The sequence below is a fragment of the Hylaeus volcanicus genome, chromosome 4 (assembly GCF_026283585.1).
Source record: "Hylaeus volcanicus isolate JK05 chromosome 4, UHH_iyHylVolc1.0_haploid, whole genome shotgun sequence".
Lineage (NCBI taxonomy): Eukaryota > Metazoa > Arthropoda > Insecta > Hymenoptera > Colletidae > Hylaeus > Hylaeus volcanicus.
The window spans coordinates 6600144-6625898 of record NC_071979.1 but is presented as its reverse complement, the minus strand read 5'-3'; the positions used below and the strand labels follow the sequence as shown (position 1 = coordinate 6625898).

Below are 25755 nucleotides of genomic sequence, written 5' to 3'. Positions count from 1 at the left end.
CTTGGCGAGTGAAAAATTGCGATGAGTGATACGAGTTACTGGTAAGAGTTCTCATCAAACTCGATCAAGAGATCAGAATCTTCGAAATTGGCCGCCGCGAATCGGAAACTTCCGAACCGACTTTCAAAGTTTCGCACGAAGTAGGATCGAGTATCGTGGGATCACGCGATTTTTGTTGATTTTTTTCACGAATCGCGGCTCCGGTTTCACGACGTCTAAATTACCAGCAGTTAACTAGTTAAATAACGCAACTAAAGTAATTTGTTCTTCAAAGTACGGAAGTTCAATGACTGTAGTAGCATATTTCTCTTGTAGCATATTGAATATACCACCTGCATTGTTCGACGAATGATTCCATTCTCAAATTTTCGGTCAAATAAATTGTATATTCATGTAATTTGAATTTTCGTAATATCTCGGATTGTACCACATTATTTGAAATACATAATGCACGAGTATCACGTGTTTATTAGTACGGGAAGTTTATTTACTCTTACGTTATTACATTTAACGAGCAAATAAATGTGGTGAACAATGCGCAATGGTTATCATAACAGGAAATTAACCCAGAATAACATCAACGAAGCAAGTATACTTAAACATTTTTCGCCCCTCTTTAATATATAATTTTATTGAAATAAATTTTAATTGTATACTAAAGAGGCTTCAAGCTATCAAATGGAAACGTTTAATAAAAGTTAAATCATGCTTAAACTGTTACTATCACTTTGAAAAATAAATGAACTGAATATAATTCAGTGAAAACAATTTAGTCTGTAACAAATTAACAGTAAGGATAACATTTTGTTTATAAACCATGTGATGCAGAAATTCTCTTTATTACGAGGGAGTAGCTTCAACGAGTTCGTAAAGCGCTGATTTAATTAATCGAAATGAATAACGACAGTATCGTTGAGTTTTACTCGACGTAAAATAAAAATATTGCAAGCCCATAGGCGCGTGCATTCTCCATGCTCTCCGTTATAATGCATCCAAGTACGACGACTCTGAACAGAAAATTTCTATACCTCTGACCTCTTTCTACCTTTCTCTCACCCGCCACGGAATTGTCATATACGCCGGTGAAGTTCGATCGGAATAACGCGAAGAAGAATGTTCGCCGCAAATTGAAAGTTCCATTCTTTTTTAACATCTTTGTTTCCACCATTTATTATTGACTCGTAAACTTCGCTTCCGTGCCGTCGCATACGAACGTCGCATAAAATATGTATATATCTGATGTTTCCCAGCCTTGAACCAACAAACAGAGAATCGCTTACGGTGACAGTTAACAATTTCTCATTTCAGAAGAAAAATAGAATCCTTGTGTGCGCACGCGAGGACTTATACACGCGCCAATGGACATTTTTACGTTATTTGGAGAGACGAATCCCTAAGTCGAATGACGATATCCTATGGAATATTTTTTTAAAGAATGGAGAATTGAAATGCAGAGGTCTTGAACCTTGATATATTTAATCATTTTTATTTTGTTTATTCGTACTTTTTGTCAAGTGTTTTATAAAAGTCTTTTATAAAAAAAGGCATTTATAAAAGTCTTTGGATATTTGGAAGTCTTATTTATAAATAATTACATGTAGATAAGACGTGTAGCTGTTAGGAAGTGATAAGTCTAATTTTAGTAGAGTTTTTACTATTCAATTTCATCAAATCGCTCGCATTCGTTTAATTTTCATTTATTTACACTAGTAGGTTTCCAAAGTTGAACGAATTTAAAAGATTAAAGTATTGATTCAATCTCAAACGTTCCATTGCAAGCGATTTAATCGAATTAAATCAATTAAATCCCTCGCGACATAAACTGGATCGATGGAACTCTTTTAAAATTATATTCGCTCACCTTCGATTCCCATGAAAAAATCTATGGACAAATTTCGCGCGCCTTTGAACGCTATAATCGTCATCGAAACGGTCGCTTTTGGTAATCGCTTGTACGCGCGAGATTTCTTCGCGCCCGAAGGGCTGAGAAATTAGGACATGATCGCGAACCGGATCATGGCACGGCCGGATCTTCAGTCTGATCAGTCTCTGACCAATCAGGAAAGTGCGAACAACGAACGAGATGGAAAGCCCTGCTAACGAGTGAAACGGCAATGCAGTTGCGAGCAGCCCGGCCCATGTGTGGCTCAGGTACCCTCGTCAAGATCCTTGGTCCCGATCGTAGGACCGTCCTGACTTCAGGATCGTCCTTGATCCCGAGATCTTCGTTTCGCTTAATATCCTGGTTCTTTCTGACCAATGCATCTGATGATCTTCCACGTCATGTGGATTTCTCGTCGATCGTGCGACCGCGAGTTCGTCTTAAAACGCGATCGAAATATACAAGATGAGACGAGTCGAGATCTAAAAGCTCCAGGAGCTAGAGAATCACGTGTGCGCACATACATACGCGTTTCCGGGTCCACCGGGGATCGTAGTTTCTCGCGAGTTATCTTTAATCCGAACTTTGTCGCGGATTTAGCTCGTTGAAAGTTCACGAAGCGAGTCCACGATCCACGAGAAATGGAATCCACGCTGTTTGTACGTAATTAGCGATTACATAAACCCCTTCTTGCTCGTCAGCCACTGCACCTGAGATTTCTACTACGATTCTAATTTCTACACCTTTATTTCTCTTTCTTCTCCTCCTGCCAGAATCCCAGGCCCCCGTTCCCCATTCACCGTTTCAGATTGAGCGTCGACGATTGGTCGGTTCGGCCGGATATCGAAAACCGCTTTAGATAGTAGCTAGCGCCGAGGGAACCCATCATCGTTAATCACGAAACTTGTGCATTACTTTCCGTCGCTGGGAAGGAGGGAGCCCGGAGAAACGCCCGAACGATCTGAAATTCGTAATCCAATTTTATTTCTGCCTCGACGTTTCGCTGGCTCGAAACAAGCGTTATTTATTACGATTCAACTACAGTTTCGAAAGCCACAAATATCACGATTTAATTTAAGTTTAAATTCTAATTCAAGTTTTCTAAATCGATTTCAATCTCACGGGGAATCATAATGCGAGTAAGCGGAGGATCATAATGTGAAATAAAATGACCATTTTCTAATTGAGAAATTTGACGAAACTTTTAAATGGGAAACTCCGATGAAACTTTTAGATTAGGAATTTTTTAGAATATCTCTAAATCGAGAATTTTGCTATCAAACTTTTAAGTCAGTTCTTTGCGACACAATTTTCAGATTGAGAATTTCAGATGTGTATAACACGAAACTGATTATTATTAATTCATTATTGGTATAGAATTACACATTGTGTTGTGTAATTGAAAGAATAACTAAACGTACAGCTTTGATTGTTTATATGATACTATTATAGCAGTATATTACATTGTCATATTTCATTAATTGTGATGAGTTCCAAAGATAACTGAAAATTAGAGTCGACACGTAATAAATAATGTTCAATTTAATTCGGAGGAATAATATTCGATCTATAATCTAAAATTAAATATTACTCCAAGTCGCGACATTTTTATTTGTTTTTATTTGTCGATTTTGAAGTCATAAAACGTAGTACAAAAGGCGCGATTAATTGGATTGAAAAGTACTTCGAGAAGGATACATTCAAAGTAAACGCTTTGAAAAGTGCGAGCATTAAAGTTGAACGGCAATAAAATTCAGCGTCGAGGAAAGAGGGATTACTCTGACCCGAACTGATTCCAAGTCGACGTGGATTCGTGGTCTTGGACTATCGCGAATAACGACGTAATGGAAATTCAATGAGAGATGACGTGGATAAAATGCAGTAGAAACTCCTTATCTGAACTAGTCTTGGGAGAAAATCGAGCAACTTTTTCAACGTGTCTGAGAAATGATAATAAGCTAAAGAGGTCGTATACACTAAATTGTTAGAATATTGGTTCATCTCAATAACAATGGCATCTTGAAAATCATCATAGGATTCGACTGGGGTTCTTTATCATAACATATGTATGAAGTGACAAGTAATTCTACGTTTTGAAGGCTGTCGCTGGCACTCGATCAAAGCACTTCGATCACTGCACATATTGTACATAAATATTGATACATTCTGCATTCGAAAACGTACAAATCATATCAGACAGTGATGAATTAACCAAAAGGTAAACAGACTGATAATGAACATTATAGACAGTCTACGTCTTCATCAAAAGCTATCACCTACCATCATAGTAAGTTCATTTCGATGAAATTTGAGTCATCGTAGGTAGAATAATCTATCATTACTTGCTCATTAATGCGTATGATAATAGAAAATTCAGCAAAAATTATAGTAACATTAAAAACAGAATTTGATAGTTCAATTTTTGTTAATTCGTATGCTCATCTCGAAAAGGGTTACACGCAGATTTATAGTGTATATGATCCTTTTGGTTAAAGGAATATCATTAGAATAACAGAGGTTTTGGATAATGGAGGATATACTGTAAAAAGGCGTGTCTAACGAAACAGTAAAAGAAATAGATAGACGTACCAAATTAAACTGCATAAATTTCTGGGAGCTGTCACTAGCAAAAGTTGATTTCCGCGAACAGATGAAATCACGAATTTCAAGGAGTACTTTTCACGGGGTGTCAGAGGTGGTTTTAAAGTTTGAATCAGTCAAGTTTGGTTGAATCTAAGTAATCGAAAAATTTTAATTCGTCGTTCAACGAAACTCATTTCCGATGAAGACAAAATCTACTGTCTACTGTAATTAATGAAATTATAGTTTATATACTTTAAAACCACGATTGATATATAATTCAATAACAAAATGGTGGGTTTTTCGAGGAAAATAGAGTGTATGCGTCAGAATACCGACGACGGATTAATCGGATAAATTAAGGAAATGAAAAAAAAAATAATAAGGTAATGTTACTTACAAATATGCATTGAAAATAATATATTAAACGATACAGAGCTAATCCTTGTATTATCTTTTATTCAACGGTAAACACAAGACCGACCATTGTTCGATGCCCATGTGTTACAGCTAAAAGCATAAATAAAATACTACGTCGATTCAGGATAAAACAATTTGCAAATAAACATCGATGTGTACATACAAAGTGCAAATAGAAAATTCACCAGTTTTTCAGGCAGCACGCAATGTTTTCCTCGAAAAAGTCACCATTTTATATCGTTCATACTATTGCCAGAAGCAACCCTCGATTCAATTAAATTTACGCATATCGATAGGTGGATTAAATCGGAGATAGAAAATATTCGTGACTTGAAACTCGCGCGGTATTAAGGAGGGTTAAGTCTCAGCTCTTCAACCCGTCCAATCCACAATGATGAGTTCCCTTCGGCGCCTGGATTATTTCATATTCATCGAGTTTCCGCCGAATGACACACTTTCCGTTGTTTTCGTGGCTTCAGCGTCGTTTCTACATTTTGTTTGTTTTTTTTTCCATCGCGAATATCAGTCTCCCGGGTTTTTACTCGTTTCGTTCACACGCGTCTCCTCCGTCGACCCTGTTTCGTTAATTTAATCGTACAGCCTCCTTCGAGTTCTCCGTACACGCGTGTCGGACACGCTGCCGGCTGGTCACGCTATCGAAACTCGTTTCGGTCGTTACCAGCGTACTTTGATACGATTTCATGCTTGATTAAACGACTTTAATTATGCTATCACCGGTAGTCCGCGTTAACCGACCAAAGGAGTTTTCAACCGCGAAAATCACTGGCCGTTGTAATATTGGTTGGTCCCCGATACTCGTCGCCTATTATTCCTGTTGCCCAGCAATCGTGGCGGACGCCACTTTGTCGCTTATCGCGTCCCTGCATGCGAACCGAACGATCGTCGTGCCCTCGGAAAAAAGAGGGCCCATCGTCTGTGCACGAAAGGGTGAACCTCATTTGTTCCATCCGATTAAAACAGAATTTCTGCGAAAGCGATAGTCGACAGGGAAAATTATACCACGAGCGATTTGGAGTTTCGAAGTTTCGAAATGACGTTGAAAATTATTACGTGTAATCTATCTTAAAGTGGAATTAGGTAAATTAAGAATTTATATCTATAACGATACGTTTGTATTAAATATATTTACATGTCACGAGTGCTGTATTATTCGTCGAACTTAGTGATGAAATCAAAATGCTTCGAATCAGTTGTTTAAATGTATATATCTGTGTTATTATTCAGCAGCTAGTAAATAATGTACTTGTCTTCATCGATTTAAACTTTAATCAAAATCCAAAGCTTATAACTGAAATTAAGAATGTAAACTTGTTCTGTTTGCCATAAAAAATACATGTACCTTAATTCATGGTAATTTAAATAGACGGTTGTACACGATTCATACATTAATCAATTATGTAATCATAATCGTTGATTATTACTTGTTTCCAGTTATCAACCTAATAATAAGGCAATTTCAATAATAACTAAAGGTGCGGTAAATTTATTAAAATCCTTTCTAAAAGAAAATTATATACATGTTAAATAATGATATCCAGATTACAAATTTCATGCATATATGACGTGAGTAAGCATGTTAAATATATGGTAAACGTATGCAGAGTATGTGTACCTTCGTAAAAGGAAATAGTAATGTTATTTTGTCATTTTATGAAATATGTTCTAGGTTTCGTATACGTTTTCCATATCAGCATACATCATAAGTACATAAAATCCCCAAACAAATAACGACAATTCCAGTACAAATTTTAAATGAACGTTACCTCTGAAATTGAAGTGGTATTATTGAAATTTCAATGTTTCAAGTCACAAATATTTCGCTTTCGCAGAAATTAATTTTTCACCAAACAGAATAAATCTTTGATGTCTCAAAAACAATATCGAAAACCCTTTTAGATTTAGAATAAATAAACTCTATTCTAGCAGAAATGGGCAAAATTTTACTCCAGTGGTAGATACAATGGAGTGCAAAGCTTTTCGAACAGACTAATTTTTCACTGTATGCTTAATGTTGTCTCGAAATAACTAATATTTGTTAAAATTACTTTAAATATCGTTTTCGGAATATGAATTAAAAACTCTCGAACATCACTGTACATTCAAGGGTTAAAATATTATTTATGAATTGTAAAATACATCCCTCCTATAATTCAAATTCTAGCCACTACTCATGGAGTCACGGATAAACAATCGTTCACTTTTCATTCCTTATTCTATCCTTTTATTTACGATTCTACCACTGTAACTAAGAATTCTGCTCCTCTCTGCGCCCCAACGCACAGTGTCCCTACAAAACGAAGCCCTTTTTTTTTTTAAAAACGACACCTGCCAGTTCGTCTCGCGAGGATTCGCTGAAAAGCGATGAGATGTTCGACGCGTTCTCTGCTTACCCAGTCCTTCTCCGTCCCCTTCACCCTCCTGAATTTTTCTGTCTATCTGTTTCTGTCACTCTGTCTCTGTCTGTCTTTTTTTTTTTTATCGAACACGACGTCACAAGATCGTGACGCGTCGTTGTCACTCACTGCTTCGCGAGGAAACGAAACGGGCTCGCAACGTGCAAACAGATAGCGTTTGCAAGGTTTGCTCGGGCTGTTATTCAATCTTTCTTTTATTTTTTTTTTATTTTTTTATTTCGCTTCTCTTGAAACCCGTTCCACTCAGAGGTTCGTTTGAAGCGCACCAACGGGTCGATGTACAGTAACCGAACGTTGCGTGCCCATTGAAAGAAGCACCGTGTTGTTGAGTGAAGCACGTAGTGAAAGAGAACTTCGTTTGATCCCTCTAGGAGTTTCTTATAGGGTAGTAATGAGTTGCGATCAGGCGAAAGGAAGAGACTCCTGCTCGGATGTATCGGCCAGCGAATCGACCACCACGCTTATGTTTCATTTCCGGTCGCGGTGAACGCTGCGTTGAGAGGCCTCGCTTCACCGATGTTATTGCGTTCGTTCTTTTTCTTTTTCTTTTTTTTTTTTTTATTAACCGTTCGTTTACCTCGCGATACGTTTCGCGCAACGTTTCTATCGTCAAAGGAATCGGGTCGAGCGATCGTTTAATTTTTACTTCGGGCGGTTACCTTCTCTCGATCGTCGAAACGTTTCGTTTCGTTTAATGCGTGGACTCGTAACGAAACGCACGATCGTTTCGACAAAGTTGACGCGTTCACTGCTGTTAATGTTGTATTATTGTAATAAGTACTAAATAAAATTAATTATATTTTTCGAAGACGGAAGCATTTTGACTTTTATTATTGAGCACAGTTTTGAACTGAAAATGCTGACTCTTTTCTGTGGCGTGCAATGGGTGCGCATGAGTATATCGAAACTAGGAGAATATCCAATTACGCGAATAAACGGTTGCACGTGTAACGTATACGTAATAATTTGATTAAGGATACGTTTTAATTATTTCTGACGTCTCATTATTTGGCTCGAACGACCCCCAACATTTTCAAGCTTAAAAAGTAGCTGGTGCGAAAATAATTGATAATAGCTATACAATATATGAAAATAGTAATACGACTAGCGCAGAAATAACCATTTGATTGATTTAAAATCCAAATTTTTGTGTTTTGTTTTGTCATATGTATGCATACACATCCATAAAAATTTCTATTTGTAATTTGTGTTGAATTCTGCAACGTTTAATTTGTCCTACTCTAAGACTATCCCTACGTTTCTGTCTCTAATATTTTCGTGTTATTTGTATTACCAATTTATAAGTATTTTATAGTTATTATTTACCAGTTATTTCCACAAAAGGTACATATTGAACTTGTCTGAGCCAGCATTCTTAATCGAAACGTTGCCAAATAATAAAAATTAAAATTGCTTTCACTACTCCCAAAAATATTAATTTTACGTACACGTATCTCGAGAATTAAAATCTACAAGAGGTCTTTTCATAAACTTCACGATCAAAAGAAGTAACAAATGGCAGTCAACGTGTTAATAGCGCGATGACGACGAACAACTCCGTTCCAATTGGTCGATATTAACGTAGAATCGACTGTAGGCTAAAACTTTTGGAGTTTTTCTCCTCCCTTCAGGCATAATTTTGTTTGAGCACAAATTCACATTTTCGGCGCACCATATAATCGCACGTGCACGCAGTGGCGCGGCGATAGCATAAGACGGGTGGAATACCGAACGGGGGATAAAAAAAAAAAGGTACAATAAATATGGAAAACGAGAAAATGTATAAAACATGAAAGACATCATGTCTGCCGCGTGAATTGACTCTCCAGCAAAGAGAATCGCGTGTATTCGATGCGGAACATCTTCTTCCGATGCGCAAAATGTGAAAGAGGGTACCTGCAGATGCATCGAGCTATGGCTGCGACACTGTAATCAGTTATCAATTTGTCCGTAGACGTTTTGTCCCCCTCTTCTTCCGATTATTTTTCTTGTTCCTCTGTTTGCTACACGACTATACATGTACAGGGTGTTCCACTAGACCGCCACCTTAGTATCGTCATTATTTAAAATAACAAGATACTACAACAAATGACCATGTATTACGGGTCATTGAATTCGTCGAAACAAATGCTATCATGTAACGGATGAAAATACGTAAGGCTCCATTCTACAAAATTAATTTGTCAAATCTCACCCAGAACATCACTTGCAACCAAATTATTTTAATAATTTATCCCTTTAAATCAAATTACTTTTGTAAATACATTCTTTCATAGCTTCATCCCCTTATGATATTTTACCTTTTCGATTTAAATAAAACACACAAAGCTTTACACCTACCCAGAGGCCTTGATTAGCATCGATCACGAAACCGAATAGGTGAAATAATTACTCATTGAGACTCAGGGAATTGTGCATGGTAATTCCTCCCATTATTTCGAATAGGTAAAAATGTGCCGGTGGCCTGTATCTAGTGGGACACCGAGTATAACGATTTTCATCGACGTCGAAGCTCGAAGTAGTGGCACTGCGTCGCGCGAATTATACGAGCCACGCCGAAAGCTACTTTCGGCGACATCAGCGTTCTACATTTAAGTATGGTTTAACCGATTCAATTAGAATGAGAAACCTTTAGCTAGAATTTAATCACGCATGACCTAGCATCGTGAAGTGTGTATTCGTTCGTCCGTTCGCTTCTTACGGTAAGGATGCCCGTAATAATTAAGGAGCCCAAAAGCGAAGTAAAGTATCGAGGCGAGTCCGTTATTTCAGCCTGCTGCGAAGTATGCCGTTTCCGACATGATCGCGTTCATCTTCGGCGAGCAAAGTTATATATACGGGGATACTTTGAACGCAATGCACCGTTTGATTCGTGAAAAATAAAGTACCACGAAGGTAATCCAAACGACTTTCGAGACGATCGTACACGTTGCTTGAACAGAACAATCCTGTCCCGACGAAAATTACGAGCACGGCTCCCCGCAGCCAAATAGTTTACACATTCTAGTACAGTTAGTAGATTAATAATAAATCTACTCGGGGTGCGTTACAGAATTACGAGCAACTTTGACCATCGAGGGTGGTTACACGATGAATTAGTTTCCATGGATTATTAACACTTTCGGACCTGGCGTCCAAAATTGAGAACACGAAATTTAAAAATTACCGACATGAAGAAAGAGCAGTGGAAAACTGCACTATGAAGATTTTTTTTTTTTTTTCATTTTTTCCATACTAATTTTAGTCCATAGTTAACACTAAAAATTAAATTACATTAGTACGAGAAAATAAATAATTCAGGTCTGAAAGAGTTAATAGACTAATGATTATGAAAATCCATAGTTTTCTATACACAGGTGACGAAGTTAAGTTATGAAACTACTGGGTTGTCTAGAAAGTTCGTGCCAAATTTTAAGAAAAATTGAAAGACTCATTTGAATTTTCAAATTTTTGAGAAACTCGGCGTAGACTTTCCAGAAAAACCAATACAAATAAATTAATAAAGGAAACTATATTCGTAAATTGTATACCGCAAAAGCGGTCGTGGATGTAAAATAGCCAAGTCAGACGACCGATTTTCAGACTGTTTTCTTATTGCTCTTGGGTAGCACGTTTCCAAAGTTCCGCTCACGTTTCGCGGTGGACTCTGCGCAACGAGTTAAGCGCGTAGAGTTGCCACGTTCGTTGTACCGTTTTCGTTCTCCAGTAGGCAGAGCGTGCGCGACCACCTTTCTTCGGGGCGGTGCTCTAATTCTCCTCGTCGACGACGAAGTTGAGTCGGCAAAAATAGACTAATTACACGCCTTTGGCCGTCCAGCGAGTCGCGCAGACAATCCGAACGAGCAAACCGGATGTGCCGGGATTAGAGGTAAAGGTGGCGGAGGGTGATTAGCGGAACGGAAGCGACTTTTCAGGGATTTAAACTTCCCCCCCGTGTCTGGTTACATGCGGCCCACTGTTTCGCTTTCGACTCGAAACACATTAATCCATCGCCAGAGTAGGGATGAAACAATATCGAGCGCCTGGAGAGCGAGTGGGCTTGTCTGAATGCAACCGGTCTGTTTTAAAAGTCAAACAAACGGTCCGCGGTGGAGAGTTTAATTAAGTTGATTAACTCGCGGCCGCAACTTCTTGACGATCCACGCGCGGCGAAAGAATAATTCGCTGACTAGGAAACGCCACGTCACTCTTTATTCGACGTGGCGTTTGGTCTGCCGTGACTATCTGAAGGAAATTTTGATTTGCGAAAACGAAACGTTTCGTCGTTTATTTTTAAACTCTTCGTGCCAATTGTATGTTGTTATTTATTAGGTCGATGTATATCAAATTCATCCACTGTTTGAATTAGATTAGAAAAAATTAGAGGAAGTTGCTGTTGACTGTGGACCAACTTGGCTAAGATGTCTGATCATTATTCGTTGTTTCCACTTGCGTTGCTGTTTCCAAACAGTGTTAGTGGTTCTTATCTTGATTAAATCGAATGAATTACTCTTCTTTGCGTTCGACTTGCTCGGTGGAATGACGTGCGAGATAAATGTAAATTTTATTAACCTTCGTGCAAAATTACAATTGCAATCTATTAGAAAATGGAAAATTTCTGTTTGTTCCTTCTGCTTTTCTTCATTCTATCATTTCATTTAGATAAACTTTTTCAATGAACGTATGAGATATTACCATTTCAAGTTGTTTCTATTTGATTATAAAAAGAAACGTCGTAAGTAACAATCGTGCAGCTTCAATCAGCAAATTTCCCGATTTACGCTTTTTCTCCACGTGTACTCGTTAGGACAAAACCATCGATGGCTCCTCGTCGCCAATTCCCGACAGCGACAGGTTCGACAGGACGAGACAAAGACAAAAACATAAAGAGAAACTGGTGGCTAAGACGAAAGACAGTTCCAGTCGACAAAGACGCCTCCGGAGACGCTTCCTCTCCACATTGTCTCCCCTTACGAAGTTTGTCAATATATCGACGGCCAGCTGTTACCGTTCGACCATTACCGTCGCTGCAACTTACATCGCATTTATATTTCGAACGAACGACGCAAGCAAACGCGACCGCGAAAGTGCAACATAAAAATGGTTGCAACGTTCTTGTTGGACTTTGGTATTGGTTCAGAACGTATGAAATTTTTCTCACGTTTCGTAATCGAAACTTTCGACCGTCTAATTGGCCGATCGACTGTAGAAAAAGGATAAGAGTTTTCAATTTTCATTTTTCTTTTTTTAAATCACTTCTGTACATTTCGGAACAGAGTACAGAAACTTTAGCGTGCACGCGAACAAAATTTTCTCGGATTACAATGATCGCGAATTATAAAGCGCAGAATAATTTGGTCCCCACCCACGAGGGGGTGGATTGCTTCAAGCGCAGAGCTTGGTAGGATTTTTTTTTTTCTTTACTTTAAAGAGACGTCCCACTGCCAGGGTGGAGGACCCCAATGCACTCGGGGGTGGTGGGATGGCGTTGTCGTTGGAGTTAGACGGGGTTGAGGGAGGGTTGGCGCGGTGAAACCCTCGCCAAACAGGGACTGGGAAGGTCTCAAAGAAAAGAACTACTCGCGCTGCCGAGACGCTCTCCTGCCAGGGCTTGACCCTTTTTTTAATTGCATCCAGACCAAAGTTAGAAATAGCGAACGGTGCCTTCCTCGAGTGAAGACGAGAAAGAATAAGCGAAAGACGGACGGTTGGCCGCTGTCGTCCACTGGAGGAAATTATACACAGTGTGACTATGAAGTTTCTAGACTGATTGAAGCGCTATTGGTGTCATAAGAGGAACTTTACCTTGGAAACGCTTGTCGATTTTCTGTATATTTACGTAATATACAGTCACTCCCATAAGTATTCGTACCCTATTTGTTTACTGGAGAAATTTGTTTAAATTAAATGGCAGGTTTGGTGTTTTCAAGTGTATGTTCATTCATAAAAAATTCATTTGGCGATATCAAAACTATCATTTAATTTAATTAAACTTCTTCGATAGACATGGTTCTTTCAATTTATTAAGTTAGTGCATATAAAATGTCGTTTCTCCAGTATCTGAATTGCTCAAGCATTATTGTTCGTAATTTTTTGCCATGTTAGCCTCTTGAGAAACGAATTTTAAATAGACTGTTTGTTGCTTCGATCGAATACCAAACCAAAGTGATCTTTACCTGAAAATTGATTTTGACGTACAAATATGCAGCTTTCTTTAATATTATATATTTTTTAAATCTAAAAGATGTTGTAATCATAAATGATGATAATTTGTGTCATATCTGCGCTATTTAAAGCTACAGTGTTGATATCAAATATCGAGATTTATTATTACAGCCAATAAATACGAGCAAGGAAAAACGATGAAATTTAATTTGTTCAGCTTGAAGCCATTATGGTCACACTGTGTATGTCGGTGGATACCGCGGATCGTACGTGCTGGCCGAGGGTGTTAGAAGGGGTTGGAACGCAAAATATGTGGGTCACGGTCGCGCTCGAGACCATCGAGTTCGTTTCCTTTTTTTTTTCCCTTTTTGCTTACTTCAAATCCGAGTTTAATGGGCTCGCGGCGTCGTATTACGCTTCTTCTGATATTATTACGAGAGATTTTTGTCGAGAACCGGGGGATTAGGACTCCCAGACGGTCTCTCATCGGTTTGAAAAGGGTTTCCTCGGTCTCTTCGTCCTTAATGATCGTTAACAGTTCGTTTACTCAATCGTGTTCGACGGCGTGCTGTTGTAATTATTTTCCTGGATAATTGAGACGCATTGACTGCCGAGTGTGTCGCTGTTCACTTGTTGGAATTATTGACGAATGAATTCATTAAATTTCTTTACCATATCGTGTATTAATTACTCATCACTTATTTATTTAGTAGAAACATTAATTTTAATCAGAGTAGCAAGGTGCACTGAATGCGTCGAAGAGTCGTGTCATCTAGAGTTTTCTTAATCCTGTAATATACATATTGTAATTATTTCGTTGGATAACTGAAATGCATTAACTTCTAAAAGTAATCTCGGTATCCTCGTTGATGAAAGAATAATTTTAAAAAATTTCTATGATTATTGTATCAAAGAAACTTCTTGTGCTGATGGGAATTAATAAACTATATACTTCTATACTTACTCACACTATGTACTTGCAACTAAAATTGATTCGATGAAATCGCACTGTTGAATTGCACTGAAATTGTTGAATGCCAATTTTCTTGAAACGGGTGAGTAATAATTTAGTCGAATGATACACGAGCCCGAATGGCGACAATAAAAGTAACATTCGCGTGACTAGGTTGCGTTTCAAGCCACGATACACATGCACAGTACGTTTCCCCGAAAGGAGTTAAATTTACTAAGTAGTCTATTAATAAATACCCGTTAATTCATTAACTGCAACATTCAAAGAATAACGTTACTATTATTACGAACTGGGAACTTCGATAAGCTTGTAAAAGACATTGATAAAGCATCAAGAATAATAACTTACTTTGTGATTTGAATTTGTATTATATTTGCTATTGAAGTGAATGTTCGTTGGTCAGTTTGTTGCAACTTTCCTGAGGAGTACTCTTTTACTGAACGTCCCATTCGTTTTAATCGATAGAAATTGTATAGAATCGATAGTCCGTCGTCAGATTGTCGGAGGAAAACTAGCCAGACGGAATAAATTTTGCATAGGTTGCTTTCTAAACGCTCGGCTACTGTTAGAAGGAAAACAGTAAACAAAGTGGGTCAGCCACGGAAATAATCGAAATCTGAATCCTTAATCGTCTCGTTAAAACTTTCACGACATGGAAACCAGATTGCGCCACTTCATAATTCAACGAGCATGCAGAATAAAAGTTTGAATATTTATTTCTCACATATTCGACATAGCCATCGCGGATAATATATGCGATATTTAAATGTTTCGAGCCTTGCGTGTGGTTTCTCTTTGGAATTCAAAAACTAGGGACAAAAGTAATAATTTTTTTACAATAATGGGGAATATGTTTGAAGAACTTTCGTAATCTAATGATAAAAATAGTTTAAGGCACAAGTTTCAGCCTTGATTAGAGACTTTATACAAACTGACTATCAAACTGGGATAATTTTCAATTACTTTGATGATAAAACATAACATTACATATTCCGTCGTTACAAAATTTGAAAATGTTTTCATTAAATATAAATCGTTGACAAAATACAAAACGGAGAGAATTTTGAAATAAAAAATTGAAATAGTAACTTTTCAAATGAATAATGCGAGAATGCAACAGGAAATTACTGAAAATTACAAATTAAAAATAAAACATAAATTTATGAACGAGATGAGAATAAATCGAATTTTATAATGACAAAATGAAATTGGGGTTTTTACATTAAAACTGTGTGAGCGCAGCATGTAACGTTGTGGTAAAAGTAATTAATTTACTAACGCAATATAAAACCAAATACAAGGCTCTACGCGAGTTATATAAAACATAAGAAAAATCAAAAACTTATAATTAAATCAATTAAAACTGTGTTCAACTTTTCTGGAGAAGGAGCAAGTGATATTCAACATTCGTAGTTTTACAACAAAAATTGTCATAAGTATTAAAAGTCATTACACCTGTAGTGCAAAAGGGTGTTGCTGCGACGGAAGTAATATAATATAATTTTGTAGATAAGAAAGGAGAGTAATCGTTAAATATAACAGCACGGGTATAGTTTGCTGACTAAGCTCCGCTGAAGTGTCCACCTACAAACCCGGAAAGTTTTGTACCATAACTGGTGTATCTTTCTGGATGGCTGGATACTGTTGAATAAATAACGAACAATAACAGTGAGGTTCTATTAATCATAGTTTACTCAACTAAAGTAATACTTACTTTCCTTCCATTTATAGCGATACTTATGCTCTTATCACATACATATTTCAATCATTTAATTAAAACATGTTTGACCTTTTGTGTATTTCTGTAAATAATAAGTCAAATTATTAAAGAAAGAAATTGTGGAACAATTAGTAAGGCATAATTGCTCAGTGTTTGAAAACATAAAGTACAACGTTTATTTAAATCAAAGCATTCGATGGCTAAATATTTACCAGGAAAATATTCTGCAATTTATTAATTTATTGACACAATGTTGTAACGCTTGTTTGTGCTGATTACGAGAGCATACCTTGCATTCATTTGCGTTTTCATTATTTGGTTCGTTCATTTTTCGAATGAGTTACGAAAATAAACAATGTTTTGCTGTCTTGCGCCATTATTGAAAATAAAAAGATAATCTTATGATTAAAATTGTAACGCATCTGAAATAAATTCCACTCTTTAAATTACTTTCTTTCAAATTTACGCAATTTTCGAGCCGAGGTAATTCAACAATGGCGACGACATCAAATATGGATGCGAAACACTTTTTGCATCCAAACAAATAGCATGTGTATTGGAGAAAAATGCAACTGCTTTCAGAATGAACTTCTGGTTGAGGTCTTCAGTCTACAAAAGTTAGTTTTATTATTACTCTAGATCATATTTTTCTCTACAAAAGATGAAAACCGAATCTGAAACTCGAGCAAACACAACGAACATCTGGTCATTAACTAAATAGAATGAAAATCGTTAAAAAGAATAAAATATATAACTATTCACCAGAAGTCCAAACGTGTAAATAACAATTGCGAAATGCTCAATGTTTTTTTGAAATGCTGTAACAAAATTAAGAAAGTTGAACTCCGACGAACTTCGATAACCCACTTTTAACACTGGAAAAGAAAGGTGAACTAGAGACACGTCGATTGATCAGAAGTTCAAAGTACCCGAGAAGCGTTTGCGAACTTATGATCGGCAGCGTACGCGTACGTAGTTTCCATTTAGGGCTTAAGTTGCTAGTTTTGCTTCCGCCTCCGACGCGAATATCGAGTTAGAAGTAGCTGCTCGAAGTTCCAGCGGACCAAGTTACCCCTCGAAACCGTGAGACGAACGCCGCGAGGCGGGATATCGATGCATCCTATTCAAGAGCGGTTTGCTAAGTCGGCTAGACGACGCAGACCTTCCTGCTCCTCTTTCATTTTCAAACAAATTGCGTGCGAGCTGAGTAGCTCATCCCTAACTCGAAACCATCTTTCGTTGCTGCCATCATACGGTTTCGGGGATGAAACCACCCTTTGGAGAACATGCAGATTCTTCTTCGTTGCGAGATAGCTCCGGAAGGGTAAAAGATGTCGAAGAGTTTAAACAAAAATTGCAACTTTTATTATTAGGTCCATATTATATTTATAGAAGACTGTGAAGAAATAATTATTGTAGAAAATTTGATGATTTTTATGTAGTTGCTTTCTTCATTTTTTTCTTCGATATCTATTTCGTACTGATTTTGTGGGTATCAGTATGAGATGCGAGATTTATTCGAATTGAAAAGCGTGGTCTCGTGACTTTTCTTATGAAATTTGAATCTGTTAATTGGTCTTGGTGACTTTATCCTATCAAAAAATATTATGGCACCAACAAAAAGTGGTTTTATATTGTAAATGCACTACTCTGTTTCTACAAAATCTTTACACATTTCTTTCTATAATTAATGTGCAAAATCCCAATTTGTACACACTTGATAATAACATAGAAATTTACACGAGAGAAAGAAGATTAGATACCATATCGCGTAAAAATAATACCACCACCGTGTATAATGCACTCTTGAGAGGAGAAATTTAACCCTTTTAGTGCCGAACAACGATATATCGACGTCGGCAGGTATAGCCTGCACGAGTACAAGTTTTAACTCGGTTGGACGCGTTTAGTAGTTAATCCAATTATGATATCATAAAATATACCTCAACCTCTCTGGATGATACGGAATTAGTTTAATCGACTGGTAATGTAGAATTAAACGACGAGAGTAATAACTTGTAATATTGTTACTATCGTCTCTACCAACTGCTTCCCTTAAGCTCGGTATTTCTCGTTTCAATTTCTTGGGTCAGCACTAAATGGGTTAACGTTTGAAAACTGTCTGAATTTAGGGGATCGCGAATGTCTCCCGTAGGTTGGATTGACGTTTTCGCTCCTCTTTCTTAAGCCTGGCCAGCCAAAGGGTTGCGTCGGCGGGGTTGCATAATAAATCGTTGTTAAGCTCTCGCATCAGCGCGCCGCGTAGATCCACCCACTCCGCGTTACGAGGAAATCTCTAAAGGACGACACGAGCTATACTTCATTCGGCTGCGATATTAATAAACCGCTGAAGCGAGCAAGACCGCAGGTCAATTTACGCGGCTTAGAATATGCCTGTGCAGCGGCATATAATTATGGTTCAGGATAAATTAGACAGCGGTGGCGTGCGGTAATTGTACGCGCACTTTTCAGAATGTCAAGGGTCCGGCGACTTATCGCGCGATAATTAACTGCTAATCGCGCCAAGTTGGATCCCACTTATGGCTCTAATTGATTCGAATTTATTACGCTCGGTTTGTACACTCGTGAAATATCGTATTTGGATACGATCTCCCACGGTGATTAATCCTTTGCACACCCGACAATTTTGTGTATTGCTCAATAGACAATTGAATTCTGTAAATTATCACGTAACAAGAGTTTACCAAATTAGTATACGAACATGCGTAACAATTTATTTCAAGCAGAAAACTGCGAATGAAAATACAAAAGAAGTTTAATATTTTCATAATTTTAAATGAATAAGAGCTTGTCCAAGACTGTAAAATAATCGTACTTTAATAGAAGATTGTATATGAATTAATTTTTATGTATCATTTTATATTATCGATTCAATGTGTGTTAATATGTATAAATAAAACGAACTGAATTGAGGTACGCATTATGTCGCTGTAGCGGCGTCAGTGGAGTGCAAAGGGTTAAGAAACATCAGTACAACTCAAATCATCAACCCCGATCTTTGTACTATTCCTCGCTCGAAATAAAATCTGAGACGAAAATGATAAAACATATTTCAAACGCCATTTAAAATAAAAATGGAAATAAAAATTCTACTGTTATTCGGAATACCTAGATAATTCAAAAGAATCGAAAGAAACGCGAACTTTGAAGTAAAAACCCGCGAAGTTTCGTCCAAGTGACAGAAATTGATGACTCTCGAACAATGTACATCTACAAAGATACTTCATACGGTGATGTATCGCCTCGCGTTTACGTGGCCGGCTCGACGTGCATAGATATTAGATTAGACGAAATTTCTTCGAATTTGTTTCAAATCCTGAACCATAAAGCGGCATCATGGTATGATTAATGGCCCCCTTGCGATCCGCGGCACACTTAATCCCATCCAGCCTCCAAGCAACGTGTACGGTGCTCGACAATCGCGGACTCGTAATGCATATGAAACGCGTGACACGAGTTTCCTTTTAAGACGGCGCATACTGCTTGATTCGCGTCCATCGGAGGCGTAAAAACTCCGACGGCGCTCCTGTCCCGTAAGCTCATTAGGAACTGTAGCGTCGCACAGTGGTAGATACGCGGACGAATCGAGGCACCATTTTCCACCTCGTTTTCATTCGGGTACCCATTGGTCCAGTCACTTCGAATTTTATCATGGGAATAGTTTTGTCAAGCTAAGTTGTTGCGTATATATTTATTCGGTTCTTACAGATAATATGTAAAAAATTGTGCAGTTACAGTGTCACGAGTATTCTGAGTAGTCCAAATTAAATGTGTATAATTCAGAATGAAAATTTTATTTGGAAACATCAACTCTTTCATTTAATTTAGACGAATTTCTTCTGTAGAGGGGACGAATACTTATGTGACTGATGGCATGTGGCATATTTGGAAGATCATTTTCACAGAGAATTTCCACATCTTCATTTTTTATAATAAAACTGTTCCTGCAATAAATAATGTTTGGATACACCCAAAGAAACTTTTTATAAAAAATAATTGAACATCTTCCATATTACTTGTAAGTGCTTGACAGAAGTATTTGCAATTAGCTGGACAAAACGATTTTGGTAACCTCCTGTTAATTAAGTCCAGAGTGACTGGACTGTACGATAGGGGAAATAATTGAAAAACTGAAAGAAAAATTGAAACGCAATCGGTGCAGATTAGAGACAGTAGAGATCGTCGAGACTCGCGATTAACAATATCCCCACCCAATGTCTATCTTTCCGAAAGACCCTAAGAACACGGAGACGGCGGATCTGCAGAGGAAGCTGGAAATGCTGAACAACATGATGGACCAGGAAGCACGAGTCGAACAGGCACGACGACAGATATTGTACAATATAGGCCACTGTAAGTACTCGCCAAGTTACAGTTTATGTGGCTGCTGTTTTATTCGAATACTCTCTGACACGAAGGGAATGTCCCAGATCAATTGCTACTCTTGACTCGATTACTCCGTGCGTCGTCGCTTGCGCTGTTTTTGAGTTTCCTTTTTTTTTTTTGGTCGCGACGGATTGCGTACGCAGGGTGCCTCTGGCAATCGTGGTACCGCTGAGAAGGGGATGATTTATGCAAAAACGAATTGAAATGTGAAACATTTTGTTATATAGGTTTCCGTCAACGAGGAAGACACGTTTCATTCATAAATTCATTTCGACGCTTCGACATTTTTATCTCTGGTCTTCGTCGCTGGATATAAATTTACACAGACAGAACATATCACTCGAATCTAGGAATAAAAATGTTTAAAATATATTCAAGATTATTTTTAGAAATTGGAATGTTCTGATCTTTATAAAATTTGACTTCAAATTTTTCATTTGTTTCTATACGAAGAATCATTCCTTCCCTGCTCGTACTACGAATCCTGGGACACCCTGTATACGTGCAATTTGTAATCAACAAGCGTCATTCGTGGAATTTATGAGTTCGTTTTAAATTGGCAGCTGAAAAGTAAACATACTGCTTAAGTAATTATACAATTTTATTTTGTGGCACCTCTTTGTTTGTTTTTGTGGTATTTTTGTTCAACACTGGTACTGTACGTACAAAATAACTGACAATAAAGTCGCATTAGTAAATGTGTCTAATAAACAGCGTGTTAAAAAATGGTAAAACTATATGAAAATAAATTTCAAACTTGCTACAGTAAATATTTTTAAAAAATCATGATAAAGTACATCGTTTCTTTGAAACTGGAAAGAATTTAATTTTTTAATTTATTGCACTTTTTTTACACTTTTCGTTTAATTGTGTAAAACGGTATCACTGGTAAGTGTTCTGTTAATTTTATGTCCAACCAGAAATTTGAATAATTGTACAGGCTGATTCAAAAAGAACTAAACACTTTCGAAAATGTATTATTGATTAATTGTTATAAACACACTCTCACCTTTTAGGGACCATATTCAGTCCCAAATAAACTTTCAAATACATTTTCGAAATAGTTCAATTATTTTCGAGTCAGTCTGTACTGGTATCGCAACAACGATTACTTTTACAGTTCTTTTGAAACATTTTTGATTCCCAATTTTCAGAATGTGTTCGCTCGAATGCTATTTTGGCGCGGCTAGAGAAGATTCCAGCTAGCTTTTCGCCTAAAAATTGATTCAACGCAATGCTAGTTTCTTTTTTATTTGCGATCAGCGACCATAAGAACGTTTAATGCAATAGCAATTGCATTATCCATGGAGCGTACGCGTGGATAACATCGTCTGACAAGTGTAGTATGAAACGTCGCTCCTGTTATGGTTATCGACCATCGAAAGTCGTCGGTAACTTACCCCTAAGAGTTTCACCTCCGTTTACAATTCTCTCGCCATCAATGATCACCACATCTTTGGCATGATGGAAATTTCATACCTTTTTCACCTTGCTTTTTGTAAAAAAAAAAAAATGAATTGTATTCGATCCATCTATTTTCGCTCTCCCCGTTTGTGGATCTCCAATTGTATCACCCCCCTCAACCCCCAAAAAGAAATATACCGAACTCCACCCCCCCCCTGACACGTCAATTACATGGATGTTAATAAAAAAATTCGCATGGTTATTAACTATTTCTATCTACATCCCGCTGTTGCACTGTTTCCGTTCTCGAATTCGTCCAATATCGACCAATTCCACTTCGGGGAAATTTTCAAAAACGTCGCGACGGATTATCCGGACAATGGCTCCGAAATTCCACTGGGAAACAGAAAAACGGAGAGAAATACACAATGACGTCCGTCGTTCGTATTTACATTTTCTTTTCGTCGTTGATGCGTTTCCATTTCGGTGAAAATCGTTGGAACGAACGACGCACGGTTCGTTGTAACGCCACGATTTTCCAAGAAATATTATTTATGGATGGATCGTTAATTTTTCGGGGGAGAATTTGTCGCTTGATCGTCGCGCGTGTGTTTAATTTTATGGAGACGAAGGCGACTTGCGAATTGTGTTTTTCAGTTGATCGTTAGGAAAAGCGATTTCCGTTGAAAATTAACGAATCGTTTCTGCGACCATGAAAGGATGACGATTGTTTTGAGTAGTTTGTCCTGCTTCTGTCTTCGATTGAAATTTTCATTACCTTTCAGCGGGCTACTCGGAGGACTCAGACTACACGTCGGATTTGAATTATCCAGTAGGCGGACAAGGCGCGAACAGCTCGGCTTCGCAATTTCGTACCGCTGCAAACCAGTTGGCCACCCCTCAAAGATCTCTCGAGACCTCGAGAGAAAATAGCTACGAGAGGGATGATCATCAGGTATTGATGACAATTCGACACCTTTATTCATTAGTCGCTAAGCTTCCAAGTAAAATTGCTTAATCGAAAATTTAGTTTAGATGTAACTATACCGGAAAATTGAAAGGTTTAAAATATTTATGGTGAATAGTTCGCCGTTTAAAAGTAAAGCGTTAATTTATTTCGACCGCTTTAGAATTAGATACATTTAATTTTGGAATGATACCAAAGAAAACGAGACAAAATTGACTCATTATGAATATAAAAAAATTAAGTTATTCGAGCGTTGTGCTACTACTCAAGTAAAATAAGAATGAATTCACTTTAACCAGTATAGTGTCAAAGGTTTCTTAAGGAAATCGCGTTTCGTGGTATAGTAATTCGTGGAAGTTACCAATGAAGAGAAGAAACTAACGGGAGAATCGTTTGTGTCACCAGATTCCAGCCACAGTTGGAAGCAGACTAGCTCCGAGTAATTACGGAAGTTACGGTGGATCAGGCCATAGTCCACGTTACGATGAACCGTACCCCGAAGAAGGTCCACCGCAAAGGTATTCTCAGTCTCAGCACGCTTCAGAACCTTCCGAGCCACTCTTCTACAATAGTAGACCAAGACACTATAAGGAATACAGGTATTTTCACATTTACGAGCCTTAAAAGCACAATGTACACACAGATTCGATATATAGAGTACCACACGTTACATGAAGTAACAGTTCTCACTTACAACTATACTTCTACCTTTAGCGTGACTTCAATTTACAAGACTCGTAGCGAAACAGATAGTAAATCTCTTCTCTTCTCTTCTCTTCTCTTCTTCTAAAACTTTATCTGCAATTTACTAGAACTATGTTTAATTTTTCAAATCAATTATTATATCGCATCAACAGGGTCGTGCACTTTGCCGAGATACTACTTTCGATATTTTCGTTTCTCTGTTGCCGTTACGCGGTATAAATTCAATTTTCAAGCTCTGTTGTGCGACCCTGGTCGTGAATCGCGACGAACTTGAACCAAATCGTTTATTGTTTTCTGCCTGATACAGACGACGGAAGCACACGTGGGATTACGAGGACAGGTACGAAACGTGTACCCTCAGCAAATTTCGTGAGAAATTTCAATCGATTTTTCATCGCATTTTATCGAATGTTCGATCACACGATTCATCTAGCAAACCTTGTTTTTTTTCCATTAGCGTGCCACACCGTTAGTTTGATCCCGTGTCTTGGCGCACTGGCAACTTTCTAGCTTTTCCATATATACTTACACTGTCCAAATACACAAGTTACTCACCGTATGTACGCAATCAGGCACGTTGTGTTCGATCACAGAATAGTGCAAACATTCTTATAGCTTAGTCGGTCGCAATCACGCGACTACGGTCCTTTCACCGCTGGTTTATTTCGCGTTCATAGTTCCGAACATGATCGCAGTTTGCTTCAACTTCTTTCACGACGAAACGAAGGGAGATCACAGTACACACACAGACACACACTCACGTTTGAACAGAGTTGGTCGAACAGAATCCGAAGAAGCTAGATAGAGAATTTCATCACAGATTAAGATAATAGTCCGCGTTTAATGGGTCGCAGAGAATGCACTGAACATCCACAGGTAGTTGCATGGTGCAGTCAGTGTCGCTGCGGCTATCAGAGAAGTCGAATGGAGGTGTCTTTTTGCCAACTATACTCCCACCGAGCATCGTCATTAATCTCGGGTCATATTTCGTCTACGCTTCTATCGCTCTCGTCTGAATTCGCGACTTTGTCTCATCGTTTCACCCTTATTTCAGCCAAGACGGCTGGTACAGCGAGGGTTACGACTACCATGGCACAAGAGTCGACGAAACAAGGATCTACAGCGACACGGAGTACTATCCTAGCACCACGACGGGCTCCTCTAGACGAAGAGGTAACGTTCATTCGTGTTTCACTCTGTGAACGCTTTGGGCCATTCCATTAAAAGGAACAGCATTACAGATTTTGTGCAAATTTGAATACGTTGCAGTCTTTAGCGATACTTGAACGTATCTCGAAGGATTTTTCAAAATTTCAAAAATTATGGATTTTAAAGCATAATACTGCAAAATACAGAATATTTCAGCACCATTACAGCATAATACTGCAAAATACAGAATATCTCAGCATCATAGAGCTTAATACTGCGAAATACAGAATATTTTAGTATCACGAATGTACAAATATTAACTTGCAATACCTGACGTATCACTAACCATTTTCATACAATAGCGACCTTTGTCATTCCAGACTACAGATTGTTTCGTTTACATGTGCGAACAGGTCCTCATAGACGGCCATCGTTGGAAAGGCAGATGACTTTATACGACGATCACTCTTATTACGCCGATGACTACTGTAGCGACGGGAGAGTCGGGAAAATGAGTGCCACGTATCCAGAATGCCAGACGGATATCAGATACAATGAGTACTACGATAGCATCACGGGATACACTTATCAAGATGAAAGGCAAGTGTTTCTGAATATTATCGGTCTTCCATTCAGTCCCGCGCTATTATTAGCGCGATACGTATCGGTTTTTCCATCCTACGTTACAACTGACATTATTCGCCACGCTAGGTACGGTCAAGACGACGAGGACAGACAGTGGGACAGCGGAGGGAAGTGGTATTTAGGAACAAGTACCTATTATGAGAACAAACGGAATAGAAAAACGCTTCCACAGAGGCCTGCATCTAGCATCGGTATTCATCGACCAGATTATAGACCAACGGTCATCAGACAACGCAGTTACGAATCTGATGAACTCAATTACAGGTATTACTATAGCTCCTTTCTCTCCTTTTTTTTTTTTAATCTTAAAAATGTCGTCTCTAA

The 25755-nt window shown here is 38.0% G+C and overlaps 1 protein-coding gene across 1 annotated transcript in view; it reads left to right on the top strand.

Annotated features, from left to right (window-relative positions):
- LOC128875021 (uncharacterized) overlaps window positions 1-25755 on the top strand; it is a 114672-nt gene that overhangs the window by 85421 nt on the left and 3496 nt on the right. Inside the window, exons 6-12 of the mRNA XM_054120304.1 lie at window positions 20409-20528; window positions 22751-22920; window positions 23338-23531; window positions 23945-23977; window positions 24692-24810; window positions 25200-25386; window positions 25498-25695. Coding sequence (XP_053976279.1) covers window positions 20409-20528; window positions 22751-22920; window positions 23338-23531; window positions 23945-23977; window positions 24692-24810; window positions 25200-25386; window positions 25498-25695 — 1021 coding nt within the window. The remainder of the gene's footprint in view (window positions 1-20408; window positions 20529-22750; window positions 22921-23337; window positions 23532-23944; window positions 23978-24691; window positions 24811-25199; window positions 25387-25497; window positions 25696-25755) is intronic.